This window comes from Taeniopygia guttata, chromosome 1A, assembly GCF_048771995.1.
Source record: "Taeniopygia guttata chromosome 1A, bTaeGut7.mat, whole genome shotgun sequence".
Taxonomy (NCBI): Eukaryota; Metazoa; Chordata; class Aves; order Passeriformes; family Estrildidae; genus Taeniopygia; species Taeniopygia guttata.
The window spans coordinates 1,383,443-1,402,368 of record NC_133025.1 but is presented as its reverse complement, the minus strand read 5'-3'; the positions used below and the strand labels follow the sequence as shown (position 1 = coordinate 1,402,368).

Below are 18,926 nucleotides of genomic sequence, written 5' to 3'. Positions count from 1 at the left end.
GCACAAAACTTTCCTTTTATTTTCCTTGTTCTGCTTGGACACAAGATCCTGGAATCATGGAATTATTTAGGACCTCTAAGACATGGAGTTCAACCATTCCCAGCACTGCCAAGGTCACCCATGTCCCCAAGTGCCACTTCCACAGGTGTTGGAACCTGAAATACAAAGAACTCTCAGAACTTCGGGCCTGTAAGCCAAAGCTTAGAATTAAACTCAAGATTTGATCTGAGACCTTAGAGAAATCTTCCAAACTTAAGTGCTAGAAGCTTTTTAAAATGTCTCTCATGTAAAACTATGATGGCAAGTATGATTGATTGTTTCCCCTGTGAGGGCAGAAGTCAAAACTGTGCTTGAAAAAGTATCTACAGACACGTGAATATTGTAAAATTTTCTGAAATATGGCTATTTTATATATAAAAATATAGGTATTTTACCCACATACAAAGTTAGGTGAACACTAATTAGTGTGCAATGCTCTTTGTCCAGAGGCAATCCCTACTGAGAATTATTAAGATTATTTTTGATTATTCCAGCAATTCTCAAAGGGTCCATGCTGCACTAATAATGAGCTGTGGGTGTTAGCAGGATGTGCTTGGGAGGAGCCACAAATTCCTTGGAGAGTAAATCCCTCAATATTCCTCCTGCACAGGTTGGTCTCATCCACAGCACCCAAGGTGGATCCCAGCGCGCTTCTCCAGATTTTGGAAAGTCATCCCCTCTTCCCAAAGGCTGAAGTCTGTGTCCTCAGCAAATTCCCAGATTTACAGAGCAAGCCTGGGGTGAGTTTCACTCGTATTTCTGTTTTTTTAACAAATTCCTGCAGTGTCCCCAAGCCTCTGGGTGGGTTTGTGGTGTCTTTTGTCATCAAATGGATTTAGAGGAAAACCCTGGAGCTCTGTTTTGATGGATTTTGGTTTCTCTGGAATCAGGGCAAACAACTGGAATTAATGATCCCTAAATCCCACAAAAAGTGGCTTGGGAACAGCCAGCACCCGTCCAGTTGCTCACCATTCGCCTGGGAACTTACCTCAGACCTCATTCTCAGGGAGATCCAGGTTTTCCTTCATTCCATTCCCATAAATTTAGATGGATAAAGGCAGTCAGGATGCAAATATGGGATGTGCTCCTCCCTCCCTAAGACATCCTAAAACTCTGCTTGTTTGAGGTCACTCTGCCCTCCTGTATCCCAAACTCCTCCCTCTGTGGGGTTATTTGGGATAATTTGGGCTCCTCTGATGCCTCAGGTTTGGCTTTTCTATTTTCACATTCTGAGCTGCTTTAGTGTGTGGGTCTGAGCTTCACATTATGGGATGGTGAGCTCTGTGCACAGAGCAGGGAGACAAAACAATTCCTGCTCCAGCTGGGACCAAGGACAAATGATCCAAATCTCAGCCCAGGAGCACAAACACCGTGGGCTGGAGAGAGAAAAACAAGCAGGGTGGGACTGCCTGGGCTAAAGCTGGAATGGGACAATGAACTCCAAGGTGCCAATGGAGCAGAACTGATCCCAGGGAGAGCCCCCGGGAGCGCTCGTGCATTTTGGGGCCATTTTGGGTCATTTGGGTGCAGCCCTGGCTGGGCTCTGGTGGATCCAAGGTGGATCCATGGAGGAGATCCTTTAATAAATCCTGAATTTATTCTTTAGCTCTGCCCAGCCTCTGCTCCAGCTCGGCCTCCACAAGGCATCAATTTAGAATTTAACAGCTCCAAGCAGGATTTTCCTGGAAACTCCAAGTTTTTTGCTATCCTTTCCTTGTCCTTCCCCAGCCAGAGAAGATGTGGGCGATCTTTGCTGTCATGGTGCTGTTCTCTGACGGTGTTGGTGACATCCAGAGGCTCCTGGGATGTTTCTGGAGGCCCCACTCGCCGCTGGCCGTGCTGGAGGTCACCGAGGTGCTGCACTGCATGGCCACGCTGCTCCTGGCCATGAGGAACAAGAGCATTCCCATCTCCAACAGGTCAGGAGCTTCCCATCCCATCCCATCCCAGCCCTGCACGCTTCCCTCCATCCCCAGTTGCTCCAGTCTGGCTCTGGATGGTTCCAGGGATGAGGCAGCTGCAGCTGCTCTGGGAATTCCTTCCCAATATCCCATCCCAGATCTTCCCTTTTTTCCAGTCTGAAGCCATTCCCTGTGTCCTGTCCGTCCTTTATCCCAAAGTCTCTCCCTGGAGCCCCTTTAGGTCCTGGAAGGGGCTCAGAGCTGTCTCCAATTCTGAGTTTCAAATCCCTCCAATTCCTAGGGAATTAATTATTTCCCGATTGAATTAATATATTCATAATTGAGTAATTAATTATATATTTTCTATAATTTAAATAATTATATATAGTAATATAATTAATAGACAACTATACAGTTATAGATCATATAATTATAATCTATAATATATATAATAATTATGTATAATTGTATAATAACTTCATATTATAATTATATAATATAACTATAATATATATGTATAAATATATATTATCAATATTAATATATTTGATTTATATTAATATACACTATTAATATATTTATTATTATATTAAAATATAGTATTATATAATAACTAGATATAATTATATAATAATTATTGTAATAATTATATAATTATACAATTATATACAATTATATAATTATTGTAACATTAAATTATAAATATATTAATTATGTAATCACATAAGTATATATCAATATACTTACGTGATTACATAATTAATATATTTATAATTTAATGTTACAATTATAGTTTATAAAGTAAATGTATTATATGATATAACATATATAATGTAATATAATACAATATAATATTCCAAATTAAATTAATTAATATTATTTTTAATATAATAAAGTAATGAATGATCCACTATTTAATCACTTATTAAATAAATATGTTTGGGGAATTCTTTGGGAATCTAACTCTAACCCTCCCCAAAATTGATTTATTTTACTTCATTCCAAGTCCTAGGAGCTCCTTCCCTCATGATCCTTTTGTTCCCAAAAAAAAAAAAAAAAAAGGATCTGAGCAGAGAATCCTTGAGATTCCTTCAGGATTGCAGTGAGGATAAGGATGGAGCACACAGGGAAATCCTTCTTGGGAGAAAATTGGGAAGGAACTGGAGTGGAAAATGAAAATATCCAGGAATTAGATAGCTCTGGAAGCTGTGGGTTCTGAGGGACTGTAGGACAGGGAAAGGTTCATCCTGAGGGAAACTGGGATCTTTGTTTGGAATGTTAATGATTGATTAATTGCTGGATAAAGTCATTAACCTGCAGGAAATGTGGCAGGATGGCTCCGGCCAGCAACGAGAGCTGTGAGCCAAGTCCAAATCCAGGGATTTTAGAATTTCCCAGGCCAGAAAAAGTGGGAATTCCTCCTGGGAATAAGGAGGGAATGTGTCCTGGAGGAATTGCCCAGTTGCTGTTTGCAGTAATTAATGAGTCTGAGGGTGCAAATCATGATGGGAGACACAAAATCTGTCCTGGAGGGGTGGAAGAAAGGAACAAAACTGCCCTAAAAGAGGGAAAAACCACAGTGGGAAAACTCTCCTGGGGAATCCAGGTTAATTTTAAACCAATTGTTGTCAACACAGTTATAAAACCAAAGAATCTCTTTTCCCTCTGCAGTGAAAAACCACCAAGAATTATTATCAGAGTTAAAAACCTCCCCTAAAACCATTCTAAACCAAAAGCTGCTTCACTCTAAAAGCCCAAAGCAGCCCCAAATTCCCTCTCAGCTCCCCCAGCCCCAGCTCTGGTGTTAATTGTGGCTCAGGAGAGCAGAATTATCCCCTGGCCTCTGATCCCAGGTCCTGTTTGCATGGAAAACCCTGGAATACAAACCTGGCAGGGCTGAGGGAGAGGCCACGCTCAGAGCTGACCCCACAGTGCCTTTGCTGTCACTTTTCAAGGCAGAATTAATTTAAAGAACATTTTAAATTATTCATCCTTTCCTGCAGAGCTTGAGGCTTTTTTTTTTTTTTAATTATTTTAATTATAAGATATTGGTGGTGTTTAAGTGGCTGCAGAAGTTTAATTTGTTATTAATGATTTCTCAGTGGTAATTCCTGTCTTATCCCATTTCTTTTTTTTTTTTTTTTTTTAAGGCTTCACTACAATATTTTCTACTGTTTGTATCTGATGGAAAATGCCTGTGGAATTGTGCAGCCTCTGGAAGAGGGAAGAGTGAATTTGTGTTCCAGGTGATCCACACAGTGCCCTGAGGGAATGCTGGGCATGCCATGGAGTGGGGAGCAAGTGGGGAGAAAGGGAATGGGATAAATTCATCCATCACTAAGATCTAACAAAGATAAAACTGGTTTTAATGAGCTTAAGGTGCCAAATTCATTCTTAAAGCACAGAATGGTCCCTTAAAAAGATATTTTCCTTTGTTGATGTGTGGTGTTTTCCTGTATTCCCTAAAAAATCTTTCCCAAGATTTTATCTCCAGTATTTGCTTATTCCAGGCTTTTCTCCTTTTCCCAATAACCAAGATGGGATGGGATCAATCAACCCCTGATTTCCCAGTTGATTTCTTTTATGTGGGAGGATTTATTTTAGGGATTTTTAAAGGATTCATTCCTTTCCCACATGTTGATTGGAATTTTTTCCCTGTTTTCAGTGGATGGGCTGATGTCAAACTGACCCATGAACAGCAGAGGATTTTGAGTCACAAAATTGAGCCTGGCCAAACAGTGAAAATAATGGCATTTGCAGGTAAGAGCCCAAAACGTCAGAAAAATGTCTGGACAATTCCCAGTCTTCTCCTTCCCTCCCTGATCCCTCTGTCTGAGGGATTGTGAGATCCCAAGGGGATCAATTTGTGCCTCTGGGATAACAAATTTAAAATGGAGGCAGAATATAAACAGGGGAGAGAGGAGTGGGAAAATGTGGAACAGCCCTACAAATCCCAAATTTTGGAAAGGAGAACGAGGAGATGCTACAGGTACTGGACTAGAGATTTCCCTGGAACCTCTGGAGGAGCAGTTCCTGAAGGATTGACCCCATGGAAAAGGGAGCAGTTCCTGAAGGATTTACCCCATGGAAAAAAAGGGATCCAGGCTGGAGCAGTTCCTGAAGGACTGACCCCATGGAAAAGGGAGCAGTTCCTGAAGGATTGACCCCATGGAAAAAAAGGGATCCAGGCTGGAGCAGTTCCTGAAGGATTTACCCCATGGAAAAAAAGGGATCCAGGCTGGAGCAGTTCCTGAAGGATTGACCCCATGGAAAAAGGATCCAGGCTGGAGCAGTTCCTGAAGGATTGACCCCATGGAAAAAAAGGGATCCAGGCTGGAGCAGTTCCTGAAGCACTGACTCCATGGAAAAAGGGGTCCATATTGAAGTGGCAGATCCTAAAGCTGTGCCAGGGAAGGTTTAGGTTGGATATTGGGACAATTCCTCCATGCAAAGGCTTATCCAGCCCTGGCACAGCTGGCCAGGCAGGGCTGGAGTCCCCATTCCTGGAGGGATTTTAAAATCCTATGGATGTGGCACCTGGGGACGTGGATGCCCTTGGAAGTGCTGGGAATGGTTGGCCTTGACCTGAAAAAGCTTTGCCAACCTAAATAATTCCCTGATTCTCTGAAATCAGGAGTGAAGTGGAATATTGGAGTTGGATCAGCAGGAGAAGGAGGTGTAAAAAAAAAAAAAAAAAAAAAAAAAAAATTGGAATCATTAATTCCTGACAGTGGATATTTTATTCCTTATATTTTTTTTTGTTCCTTCTTTTCCTCTCCTCTCCAGGCACAGGGAAAACCTCAACCTTGGTCAAGTATGCGGAGAAATTCTCAGAGCTGAAATTCCTTTACCTGGCTTTTAACAAAGCTGTGGCAGAGAAGGGGGAAAAGGTTTTTCCAAGGAATGTCACCTGCAAGACCTTCCACTCCTTGGCTTTTGGAAGCATTGGGAGACGGTGAGTGGGGAATTGCAATTCCTTTGTGGAAGCAGGGAAAGGACGAGGAAGGGGAAGTGGTTTTGAGGGAAAGCTCCAGGATTTGAGGCAGCACAAATAATTGGGGGAAATTTGTCATTTATGGTTTCCAGATGGATGGGAGTGGGATGCTCCAGGGATTTTAGCATCCATGGGAGCACCCCAAAGCCAAGGAGCTCCTCACAGGGAGGTGGAAATTCACTGGGAGTGAGGTTTTCCCACTTCCCATTCCCACTGGAATGCTGCAACTGCTCTAAGTGCTGCTTTTCATGAGGATCAATTCCTCTTCCAGAGGATCAGTTTCCTTATCCTGAGATTTTTTCAGGATCCAATTTCTGTCCAGTTGTGGCACATTTAAACTGAGGGTAAGAAGGAAATGAGCTATGACCTAGAAAAAGAGGGAAATCCCATTCCTTGCCTCTGCAAACACACTGGAATTCCGGGCATGAGCTCAATTTTCCATCTCTAAAATGTATAAAATCGACACATTCGTGTTTGCACCAGGACAAATCTGTGCAGATTTAAAGATATTCCATTATTAGGATGAACCGGGATAGAAAGCTGATCTTTTTCCAGGGATAGTGCACAAAAAAAAAAAGGGATTTCTGTAAGTTTTAACTTTTTTTGTCCTTTTTTGTCTTTTTTTTTTGTTCTTTTTTTCCTTTTTTTGTCTTTTTTTTTGTCTCTTGTCTTGTTTTTGGTCTTTTTTTTGGTCTTTTTTTTTGTCTTTTTTGTACCTCTGGCACAGCTACAAAGAGAAAGGCAAGCTGAACTTTTCCAAGATGTCCGTTTATTCCATCAGCTTCCTCCTCCAGAACAGGAAGGGCCAACCCCTGTTTGTAAGAGGGAAAACAGTGTCCCAAACCTTGGAAAACTTCTTCTCCTCCTCAGATGAGGAGATCTGTGAGGAGCACACGCCCCTGTGGTTCAAAAACGCTCAGGGACTGATGCAGCTCGTGAGCCAAGAGGAAAAGAGAGTGAGTTTTTGGGATGGAGCCTCTGGAATTTTCTGAGGTTGGATGGGGTTTGGAGAAGTCTAGGATAGTGGGAGGTGTCCCTGCTCACAGGTGGGGTGGCTTTGAGGTCTCTTCCAACCCAAACCATTCCATGATTTTATAAAATAATTCATGTTCATCGCCCTTCCCATCATGTTGATCTGCAGGGATCTTCCCGTGTTCAACTGAAATTTGGGATGGGGGAAATTTGGGGATTGGGGAATCCTTCAGCCAGAGAAGGGGTTGGGGTAAATCCTGAGCTTTGGAAGAAATCAGAGGCTGGAAGCAACATTCCAAAGGAATTGGGAGAAGGAATCAAAGATTGGAAGGAAGAATCAAAAAACTGGGAGGAAAATCAAAAGTTTGGGCGAAAAATCAAAAGTTTGGAAGGAGGAAAATCAAAAGATTGGGAGGAAAATCAAAAGTTTGGAAGGAGGAATCAAAGACTGGAAGGAAGAATCAAGGTTGGAAGGAGGAAAATCAAAAGATTGAGAGGAAAATGAAAAGATTGGGAGGAAAATTAAAATATTCAGAGGAGGAATCAAAAGATTGGGAGGAGGAAAATCAAAAGATTGGGAGGAGGAAAATCAAAAGATTGGGAGGAGAAATCAAAAGATTGAGAGGAGAAATCAATGATTGGAAGGAAGAATCAGAAGGTTGGGAGGTGGAAAATCAAAAGATTGGGAAGAGGAATCAAAGGAATGGGAAGAAGATGATGTTTGGGAAAAAAGGGATAATCCCTGTTTTCCCTGAAAAATACTTCCAGCCAATCACCTCACCAAATCCTTGTGGATCTGAGGAGCTGCTTGGGATGGGAAAAAGGGATCTGGGGCTTTTTGGGAATGGCTTCCCACTGCCAGAGGGCAGGGATGGATGGGATTTTGGGAATTAGGAATTCCTGCCCAAGCTGCCCCTGGATCCCTGGAATGTGCAAGGCCAGGTTGGAGCAGCCTGGGATGGAGGAAAAGGTCCCATGGGACTGGATGGACTTTGAGTCCCTTTCCAGCCCAAACCATTCCATAATTTAATTTTTATTCCATGATTTTATCCCAACACTTCTGTTTTTCCCATTTTAGATCAACGTGGAAGAGGCCAAAGAGATTTGGGACAACATGAAGAAGCTGGATGGAGACGCACAGAAGAAATACAAGATGACTTGTGATGGTAAAAGAGATGGAAAATCCCTTGGGAAAAGGGGATTTAATGGTAGAAAAATCAATGGATTTATTATTCCTGTTTTCGGCTGAGCATCCAGAAGGAGAAAATCCTTTTTTTTCTTGCCACTGGTTCACCAGGGAATATCCCTCTGGCTCAATTTTTCATTTTATGTGTATTTATAAAAGACATAAAATGAATTTGTGCTCTCACTTGGATAAAAATGTGCAGATTTTAAGGATATTCATATTTTTTAGTGGCTACAAATAAGGCCCAAAGTTGGAAGTTGCTTCCAGCACATCCTTTCCTCTGGATAATGCTGGATATAACTGGGAAAAAACTTTGTCTTGGAATTTTTGGTGGGCATTAAGAAGCTTGAAATCATCAAATTTGGGCTGCCAAGGGAGACCAGAGATTTTTTGCAGCCCTTCCAAATGTGGAAATTCCAAGCAGGAAGCAAGGCCAGAAATGTCATTTTAAAAAAAAAAAAAAAAAAAAAAAAAAGGTTTTGTTTTAAAGATCCCGTGGTTCTTCCATCTCCTTGAAATTCCTGATTTTTTCCCTCAGGATATTTGAAACTTTGGCAGCTCAGCAAGCCCCAGCTCTCGGGATACGATGCCATTTTTGTGGATGAAGCCCAGGATTGCACTCCAGGTGAGTAATTCCAGGAGCTGGAGCTCCAATCCCACTTCCAGAGGGGATTTCCACGTGCTCGGAAATGTGGTGGAAGTATCTTCACCGAAATACGTGGAATTTAAACAGATTTTCCCCTCAGGTTTAAATGTTTGAACCAAGCTTTCCCTTGAGTTTGGAGCAGGTTCTTCCGAACTGAGCTTTCCCTTGAATTTGGATCCTCATGATCCCAACTGAGTTTTCCCTTAGGTTTGGAGCAGGTTCTTCCCCCATGATCCAAATTGAGCTTTCCTTTGTGTTTGGATTGGAGGAGGTTCTTCCTTCTTCATCCAAACTGAGCTTCCCATGGGTATGGAGCAGGTTCTTTCCTCATGATCTCAACTGAGTTTTCCTTTGGGTTTGGATTGTAGCACATTCTTCCCTCATGATCCAAACTGAGCTTTCCCTTGGGTTTGGAGCAGGTTCGTCCCTCATGATCCAATTTTATTTTTCCCCACAGCCAGCGTGGATATTGTGCAATCCCAAAAATGTGGGAAAATCCTGCTGGGAGACCCTCACCAGCAGAAGTTCTTCCCTCATGATCCCAACTGAACTTTCCTTTGGGTTTGGATTGCAGCACATTCTTCCCTCATGATCCAAACTGAGCTTTCCTCTGGGTTTGGAGCAGGTTTTCCACTCATGATCTAAACTGAGCTTTCCCTTGGATTTAGACCCTCATGATCCCAACTGAGCTTTCCCTTGAGTTTGGAGCAGGTTCTTCCCTCATGATCTAAACTGAGCTTTCCCTTGGGTTTGGAGCAGGTTCATCCCTCATGATTCAAACTGAGCTTTTCCTTAGGTATGGAGTAAGTTCTTCCCAACTGGAGCATGTTCTTCCCAAAGCAAGTTCTTTCCCTTGGGTTTGGAGCAGGTTCGTCCCTCATGATCCAATTTTATTTTTCCCCACAGCCATCGTGGATATTGTGCAATCCCAAAAATGTGGGAAAATCCTGCTGGGAGACCCTCACCAGCAGAAGTTCTTCCCTCATGATCCCAACTGAACTTCCCCTTGGGTTTGGAGCAGGTTGTTCCCTCATGATCCCAACTGAGTTTTCCTTTGGGTTTGGAGCAGGTTTTCCACTCAGGATCTAAACTGAGCTTTCCTTTGGGTTTGGAGCAGGTTTTCCACTCATGATCTAAACTGAGCTTTCCCTTGGATTTAGACCCTCATGATCCCAACTGAGCTTTCCATTGGGTTTGGAGCAGGTTCTTCCTTCACAATCCAATTTTATTTTTTCCCCACAGCCATCGTGGATATTGTGCAATCCCAAAAATGTGGGAAAATCCTGGTGGGAGACCCTCACCAGCAGATCTACACCTTCCGAGGGGCCGTCAACACCCTCTACTTGGTGCCTCACACCCACATGTACTACCTGACCCGGGTAAGGACAGCATTTTCCATGGATAAATCCCAAATCCATGGAAAATTTGGCACTGTGGAGGGTTTGCTGTTCCCTGGATTGGGGGATCTGGAAGCTGTGGGGCTTTAGTGGAGAGATCTCATCCTGTTGATGGAAAAGTGAGAGTTGGGACTGAGGCCTTGGTGCAGGGAGATTCCTCATTTTGAGGGGATCACATCTGGAATGCTGAATCCAGCTGTGGGATCCAACTGACCTGGAGCTGCTGGGAAAACAGGGAATGTTCTCCTGGAGAAGGGAAGGATCCAGGGAGAGCTTCTAGCACATTCCAGGGCCTGAAGGGGCTCCAGGAGAGCTGCAGAGGGACTGGGGACAAGGCCTGCAGGGACAGGACACAGGGAATGGCTCCCACTGCCAGAGGGCAGCCATGGATGGGAGATTGGGAATGAGGAATTCCTGGCTGGGCTGGGATTGCCAGAGCAGCTGGGGCTGCCCCTGGATCCATGGAATGTCCAAGGCCAGGCTGGACACTGGGGCTGGAGCAGCCTGGGACAGTGGGAGGTGTCCCTGCCCATGGCCACCATTTCTGGGAGTATTTTGGAGAAAATTTGATGCTTTTTCCATGGAAAAAAATTGTCCAGGAGGTTGGTAGGACTCACATCATTTGGATTTAAGAATGATCAGGATTTCTAGGAATATTTTGGAGGGATCTTGATGCTTTTTCCAAGAGAAAAGTTCTCCAGAAGGTCTTAAGAACAGCCAGGAGTTCTGGGAGCATTTTGGAGAAATTTTGATGCTTTTTCCATGGGAAAAAATTATCCAGAAGATTGCTGTGAATGCCATAATTCCATAGAGATAGGATTGTATAGATTCCAAGAATTCCTTCATGTTTGCCTGCTGATTTTCCCAGAGTTTCCGCTTCGGCCCCGAGATCGCCTACGTGGGCTCCACGATCCTGGACGTGTGCAAAGGGATCCGCAGTAAAACCCTGGTGGGAGGGAGGCAAAAGGGTGAGCTGGGATTGGGAATTCCCGAGGCATTCCCAAAGAATTCCCCAAGTATATTTGTTTAATAATAAGTAATTAAATAGGGAATCATTCATTAGTTTATTATATTAAATTAATAGTAACACAAAAAATAATGAAATATAAATATTCAATTAATACAAAAATTAAAATTAAATTGATATTAAAATATGAATATTAGTTAAATTCCAAATTTGAATTAATTATAAAATATAAATGTAAAATAATAAAATATTATATTATGATAAAATATTAAAACAAGATAGTAATAAAGTATTAATAATAATTGAATCCCTAAAAGTAAATTATACAGAGATATAAATATAGATAAAAATTTAATATAAAATTATAAAATATTAAATTAAATTAAGAATAACGTATAAATAAATCATTTCCTATAAGTAAATGTATAATAAAATGGAAATAATAAATTAATAGCAAAACATAAAATTAAATTAATAACAAAAATGAAATAGTAATTAATTTCCTGAAATTAAATTAATAATAAAAGATAAAGTTACATTTAGTAATAAAATATAATAAGTTAAATTATTAATGAAATATTGATAATATTAATCATTAATTAACTAGGAATTCCTGGCAGGAATGTCTGTGGATAACTGGGAATAACTGAGAATTCCTGCAGGAATGGCTGTGGATAACTGGGAATTCCTGCAGGAATGGCTGTGGATAACCGGGAATAACTGGGAATTCCTGCAGGAATGGCTGTGGATTACTGGGAATAACTGGGAATTCCTGCAGGAATGGCTGTGCATAACCAGGAATTTCTCCCCAGGGGACGTGCGGGGAGGCCGGGAGGGGAACGTGGCGCTGCTGTCCCGGAGCAACTGGAACGTGTTTGAGGACGCCGTGGAATTCTCTGGGAGAGACCCCCCGGCCAAAATCCACGTCATTGGGGTGAGGGGCATGGCACCCACTCACATTCCAAGGATTTCACTGAATATTCCAGGAAAAAACAGGAATATTTTGTGCCCAGGGATGCTGTTATTCCCCAACCCTTGCAGGCTTCATCCCATTTCGAGGCCACAATCCATTTTTTGGATAATTTGTCCCAATTTTATCAGGGATGGGGCAATGAAAGAGGGATAGACTGCTGGAATAAAGAATTCCAAGGATTTCAGTGAATATTCCAGGAAAAAGCAGGAATTTTTTGTGGTCAGGGATGTTATTTGGAGCTGTTCCTCTCCAACCCTTGCAGGCCTCATTCCATTTTGAGGCTTCTTCGTGCAGCCCTGATCCCATTTTTAGGATAATTTGTCCCATTTTTATGAGGGATGGGGCAGTGAAAGAGGGATGGACAGTTGGAATAAAGAATTCCAAGGATTTCAGTGAATATTCCAGGAAAAAGCAGGAATTTTTTTGTGGTCAGGGATGTTATTTGGAGCTGTTCCTCTCCAACCCTTGCAGGCCTCATCCCATTTTGAGGCTTCTTCGTGCAGCCCTGATCCCATTTTTAGGATAATTTGTCCCATTTTTATGAGGGATGGGGCAGTGAAAGAGGGATAGACTGCTGTAATAAAGAATTCCAAGGATTTCAGTGAATATTCCAGGAAAAAGCAGGAATTTTTTTGTGGTCAGGGATGTTATTTGGAGCTGTTCCTCTCCAACCCTTGCAGGCCTCATCCCATTTTGAGGCTTCTTCGTGCAGCCCTGATCCCATTTTTAGGATAATTTGTCCCATTTTTATGAGGGATGGGGCAGTGAAAGAGGGATGGACAGTTGGAATAAAGAATTCCAAGGATTTCAAGGAATAGTCCAGGAAAAAGCAGGAATTTTCAGGAGAAAGCAGGATTTTTTTGTTATTTAGAGCTTTTGCTCTCCAACCCTTGCAGGCCTCATCCCATTTTTAGGATAATTTATCCCATTTTTATCAGGGATGGGGCAGGAAAACAACAAAAATGGTGGAAGTTGGAGAGGTTGGGAGCCTGATTTTGGGAATTTTAACAGATTTGGAACTTGATCCTTGGGAATTTTAGGCTGATATTTCAAATTTTCCACCTAAATTCCAATTCAAGGAGGGGTTGAAGTACTCAAGACTGAAAATCTGCAGTTTGGAATAAATTGAATTTATAAATACCATAAATTTATTATTTTTATTTGGTGTAGTTTTATTGTACTTTATGTTATGGTAATGTTTATTTTCATTTATTTTCATTTATTTTTGTTTTTTGTTTATTTTTATTTTGTTTTTTATTTTATGTTCTTTTATGTATTCTATAAATAAATTTTATTTTGTAAATAAAATAATCACATAAATTAAACATATTAAAAATATATAAAATAATAAATATTTTAAAAAAATAAAATAACACCTACAAATAATACATAAATAAAATTTTTTTTATAAGTAAATGTTATTTATATATTTTATAAATATATTTTTCTTCCTTTTAGGGATTGGAGAGATTTGGCCTGAGTAGAATTTATGACATTTGGAAGCTCAGCTTACCTGCAGATGTCAGGAAAAACTGTGAGTATTCCCTTATTCTTCTTTTTTCCAGGATTTTTTAGCTTTTGCTGGAAATCAAAATCCTATAATAATAATAATAATAATAATAATAATAATAATAATAATAATAATAATAATTTGTAGATAGTATATTATAGCATTATATATTATAACTTAACAATTAACCCTGGTTAATTTTATATTTCCTAATTAATTTTTTGTTTGAAGCTTCATTTTTAATGGTTTTATCACAGGCTGGACTATTTTGGCTGCTTAATTACAGAAATCCCAAAATTTGGGAATTTTTGTCAGGCATCTTTTCCCAACTTTCAACAGTGATTCCTTATTTTCAGTGTAAGTAAACCCAGAATTTGGGATATTTTTCCCAAATTTTTTCTATTTTTCAAGCGATTTTCAACTTATTTTCACAGTTCCCTGGATTGTTTTGGGTATTAAGCTCCATTTTTAAAATTTCCTTTAAAATGTGGAATAAAATTTAGAATAAAATTAAAATAAAAACCAGGATTTGCTTTAAAATATCGAATAAAATTCAGGGAAAAAAAATCAGGATAAAAATCAGGATTTCCTTTAAAATATGGAATAAAATTCAAGTTAAGATTCAGGATTTCCTTTCAAAAATAGAATAAAATTCAAATTAAGATTCAGGATTTCCTTTAAAATATAGAATAAAATTCAGGATTTCCTTTAAATTCAGGATAAAATTCAGGTTAAAAATTCAGGATTTCCTTTAAAATATGGGATAAAATTCAGGATTTCCTTTCAAAAATAGAATAAAATTCAAGTTAAGATTCAGGATTTCCTTTAAAATGTGGAGTAAAATTCAGGAAAAGATTCAGGATTTCCTTTCAAAAACAGAATAAAATTCAGGATAAAATTCAGGTTAAAATTCAGGATTTTCTTTTAAATATGTGATAAAATTCAGGAAAAAAATCAGGATAAAAATCAGGATTTCCTTTAAAATATGGAATAAAACTCAAGTTAAGATTCAGGATTTCCTTTCAAAAATAGAATAAAATTCAAATTAAGATTCAGGATTTCCTTTAAAATATGGAATAAAATTCAGGATTTCCTTTAAATTCAGGATAAAATTCAGGTTAAAAATTCAGGATTTCCTTTCAAAAATAGAATAAAATTCAAGTTAAGATTCAGGATTTCCTTTAAAACGTGGAGTAAAATTCAGGAAAAGATTCAGGATTTCCTTTCAAAAACAGAATAAAATTCAGGATAAAATTCAGGTTAAAATTCAGGATTTTCTTTAAAATATGTGATAAAATTCAGGAAAAAAATCAGGATAAAAATCAGGATTTCCTTTAAAATATGGAATAAAATTCAAATTAAGATTCAGGATTTCCTTTAAAATATGGAATAAAATTCAGGATTTCCTTTAAATTCAGGATAAAATTCAGATTAAAAATTCAGGCTTTCCTCTAAAATATGGGATAAAATTCAGAATTTCCTTTCAAAAATAGAATCAAATTCAAGTTAAGATTCAGGATTTCCTTTAAAATGTGGAGTAAAATTCAGGAAAATATTCAGGATTTCCTTTCAAAAACAGAATAAAATTCAGGATAAAATTCAGGTTGAAATTCAGGATTTTCTTTAAAATATGTGATAAAATTCAGGAAAAAAATCAGGATAAAAATCAGGATTTCCTTTAAAATATGGAATAAAATTCAAGTTAAGATTCAGGATTTCCTTTCAAAAATAGAATAAAATTCAAATTAAGATTCAGGATTTCCTTTAAAATATGGGATAAAATTCAGGATTTCCTTTGAAAAATATAATAAAATTCAAGTTAAGATTCAGGATTTCCTTTAAAATGTGGAGTAAAATTCAGGAAAAGATTCAGGATTTCCTTTCAAAAACAGAACAAAATTCAGGATAAAATTCAGGATTTTCTTTAAAATATGTGATAAAATTCAGGAAAAAAATCAGGATAAAATTCAAAATTTCCTTTAATACATGGAATAAAATTCAGTATAAAACTCAGGATAAAAATCATCCCTTTAAAATCCACCAGCAACAGCTGAATTTTTTTTTTTATGGCGACAACAAAAGATTCCCCAATTATTTGATTCCATCAATATTATTCCCGCTTATTTTTTTGCGTGGTGAACTCCGAAGGAATTTTGCCTGACGGCTGGAAAAGGAGGGAAATCAAGACAGGATGGAAAAATATTGAATAAAAATTAAAATGTTTGAAATTAATCCATCCCCACCCTTGCAGCAAACCTGGTGATTGAGGATTCCTTCATCAAAAAATGGGAAGACTCGGAGGGGCTGCCGGGGCTGAGGGAATACGCGGCGCGTGTGGACGACAGGGACCTGGAGGTGAAGATTTCCATCGTGGAGAAGTACCGGGAGAGGATCCCGGCGCTGGTGGCCAGGATCAGAGGCAGCCACGTGTCCCAGGAATCCCTGGCAGGTGAAAATCGGGATCGTTTTCCATGCTGGGAAAGGCTCGGGTGGGGTTTTTAGGGAGAACAGAGGTGGAATGGGAAGTTTTGGGGTTGGAGTGGCTGAGCTCTGAAGGCAGGTTGGAGAGTTGGGAATGTTCTGCTGGAGAGGAGAAGGATCCAGGGAGAGCTTCCAGCACATTCCAGGGCTGGGAGAGCTGGGAATGTTCCCCTGGAGAGGAGAAGGATCCAGGGAGAGCTTCCAGCACATTCCAGGGCTGGGAGAGCTGGGAATGTTCCCCTGGAGAGGAGAAGGATCCAGGGAGAGCTTCCAGCACATTCCAGGGCTGGGAGAGCTGGGAATGTTCCCCGATCCAGGGAGAGCTTCCAGCACATTCCACGGCCCAAAAGAGCTCCAGGAGAGCTGAAATTTGGGAAAAGAAAGGAGAGACGGGACACAGGGAATGGCTCCCACTGCCAGAGGGCAGCCATGGATGGGATCTTGGGAATGAGGAATTCCTGGCTGGGCTGGGATTGCCAGAGCAGCTGGGGCTGCCCCTGGATCCCTGCAATGTCCAAGGAAAGGCTGGAGCAGCCTGGGATGGTGGGATTGGAATGGGATGGGATTTGAGGTCCCTTCCCACCCAAACCATTCCGGGATTCTGGGATTTGGGACACTCAGAATCCATCCCGAGGGATTTTTATGGAGTTGGGGATGGAAAAGGGAAGGGAGACCCTTCCTGGAGTCCCGAGATTCCCAGTGAAGCCCCCGGATCACAAAATTCCTTCCTGGAGCAGAGTTGGGGTGGGGATGGATCCAATGCCAGGCTGGGAGAGCTGGGAATGGAGGGAATTCCCTGGGAAAGGGAGATTGGAGTGGGATTTTGGGAATGAGGAATTCCTGGCTGGGTGGAATTCCCAGAGCAGCTGGGGCTGCCCCTGGATCCCTGGCAGTGATTCCAAAACCAGGCTGGACACTGGGATAATAGAAATTGGAGCCCTTCCCATTTAGGATTCCTGTTGGAATTTGGGGAGAGAAAATTCCTCAAATGCTCAGCATTCCCTTTTGAGAATGTGGCTGGAGCTTGGGATACCAACCAGGAATTTCCCTTGGTACAAATTCCCTTCGTCCATCCGGATTCCCCACAGAGGAGCTTTGCTTCTGATTTAACTCAGGCAGAAGGGGAACGGGTGCAGAATGAAAGGAAACAAAAAATACCATCACTGCTGCCAAGGCTCACCCTTTTTCCTTGATTTTTCCCAGATTTTCTCATCGGGACCGTGCACCAAGCCAAGGGCCTGGAATTCGACACCGTTTGCGTCGCGGATGATTTTGTGCAAATCCCTTCTGTCAGTGGGGCTTTCCTGAGAATGAACATTGCTCTTGGTGAGGGAACAGCCCCCTGGGGACCCCAAAAAGTGGGAAAGGAGAGCGTGGTGAAGGGCTGGAGAGTGAGAACGGAGCTGGGAAGAGTCTGGAAAACCAGGAAAAGCTGAGGGAGCTGGGAAGGGGCTGAGCCTGGAGCCAAGGAGGCTCAGGGGGGACCTTGTGGCTCTGCACAAGTCCCTGCCAGGAGGGGACAGCCGGGGGGGGTCGGGCTGTGCTCCAGGGAACAGGGACAGGAGGAGAGGGAACGGCCTCAGGCTGGGCCAGGGGAGGTTTGGATTGAATATTTGGGAATTTCTCCATGGAAAGGAGCCTTCAGCCATCCCAAATCCCTCCAGGCTTTGTTTTCCTCCTCCTCCTGCCAGGACAAGCAAGAGTTTGAATATCCCAGGTTTCTTCCCAGCTTTCCATAGAGACAGAACCTGAAATCCTCAGCGGGGAGAAAATCGGGATCAGATTCCCTCCCCAAGCACATCCAGCAGCACAAAATGCCAGAGATTCATCCCAAATGGAATCCTGGAATGGTTTGGGTGGGAAGGAACCTCAGAGCTCATTCTGGGGACGCTGGCTGAAGCATTGGAAGGACCACAGACAGCTGCTCATCCCTAAATCCATGGATTGTCTCTCCTCCCTCCTAGACAGGACCCCTCAGGATGAGTGGAACCTGCTCTACGTGGCCGTGACCAGAGCCAAGAAGTGCCTGCTGATGTCCAAATCCCTGGAAAACCTTTTATGCCTGGCTGGAGTAAGTGAAACCTTCCCAGGGCAAGGGAATCCTGCTGTGGGGTGATTCAAGGCACCAAAGGATAATCCTAAAGTCCACCCTAATCCTAGGATTCGTGCCATGGACTGATCCTTGTGCTGGCATGCACCAGAATAGCAGGAATCACTTTTATTCCTGCATTTTGCTGCTCCATCAGACATTCCAGTAGGCAGACACAGGATTGCAGTGGGCTTCTTGCATTTGGATGTTGTTTTCCACAGATCCTGGGGTTTTATCTACGTGCAAGTGTGGAGGTTCCCTTTTCCCTGCCTGCAGGGACTTCCAGCTCTTCCTTTATCTCCTCCCTTTCCTTCCTTTTTCTTTTTCCTTTTTTCTTTTTCCTTTTTCCATTTTCCATTTTCCCTTTCCCTTTCCTTTTTCCTTTTTCCCTTTTCCCTTTTCCCTTTTCCCTTTTCCCTTTTCCCTTTTCCCTTTCCCTTTCTCTCCTTCCTGCCATTGGCTTCTGGAGCTTTTTCATCACCAGGAATTTGGGGTTTTGTTTCTTCTTTAAATCCCATCATATTCCAGCTCTCTTCCTTAGGGGTTAAAAAAATTACGGAACAATCTTCAGCTTCCCTCAGCTCCCCCTGAGGGATGAAATTCCCTTTTTCCTGTGTTTCCTAGGAGCGTTTTCTCCGGGTGGAGCTGCTGAGTGAGGCTGGGAAGGACAAGGATGCAGATCCTGTTGCTTGCTGTCTGTCAGGATGTACAAAATCCCTGGAACTCAGCTCCGGGCTGGTGGTGAAGAAGCTCCCATTGATTCACGTACGT

The 18,926-nt window shown here is 41.4% G+C and overlaps 1 protein-coding gene across 6 annotated transcripts in view; it reads left to right on the top strand.

The window, feature by feature from the left end:
* FBH1 (F-box DNA helicase 1) overlaps window positions 1–18,926 on the top strand; it is a 35,132-nt gene that overhangs the window by 7,862 nt on the left and 8,344 nt on the right. For 5 of the 6 annotated variants that reach the window (XR_012051890.1, XM_041720851.2, XM_041720858.2 and 2 more), the window contains exons 5-20: window positions 650–779; window positions 1,768–1,958; window positions 4,091–4,186; window positions 4,606–4,700; window positions 5,727–5,895; window positions 6,662–6,890; window positions 7,985–8,072; window positions 8,631–8,717; window positions 9,981–10,117; window positions 11,004–11,103; window positions 11,915–12,036; window positions 13,534–13,609; window positions 15,837–16,034; window positions 17,270–17,392; window positions 18,031–18,137; window positions 18,780–18,920. Coding sequence is in view for 4 of the 6 variants with exons in the window: in XM_041720851.2 (XP_041576785.2) it covers window positions 650–779; window positions 1,768–1,958; window positions 4,091–4,186; window positions 4,606–4,700; window positions 5,727–5,895; window positions 6,662–6,890; window positions 7,985–8,072; window positions 8,631–8,717; window positions 9,981–10,117; window positions 11,004–11,103; window positions 11,915–12,036; window positions 13,534–13,609; window positions 15,837–16,034; window positions 17,270–17,392; window positions 18,031–18,137; window positions 18,780–18,920 (2,089 nt within the window). In the remaining 2 variants the exon portion in view is untranslated. Of the gene's footprint in view, window positions 1–649; window positions 780–1,767; window positions 1,959–4,090; window positions 4,187–4,605; window positions 4,701–5,726; window positions 5,896–6,661; window positions 6,891–7,984; window positions 8,073–8,630; window positions 8,718–9,980; window positions 10,118–11,003; window positions 11,104–11,914; window positions 12,037–13,533; window positions 13,610–15,836; window positions 16,035–17,269; window positions 17,393–18,030; window positions 18,138–18,779; window positions 18,921–18,926 lie in introns of those variants that run through there. The other variant, XR_012051893.1, reaches the window with a different exon arrangement.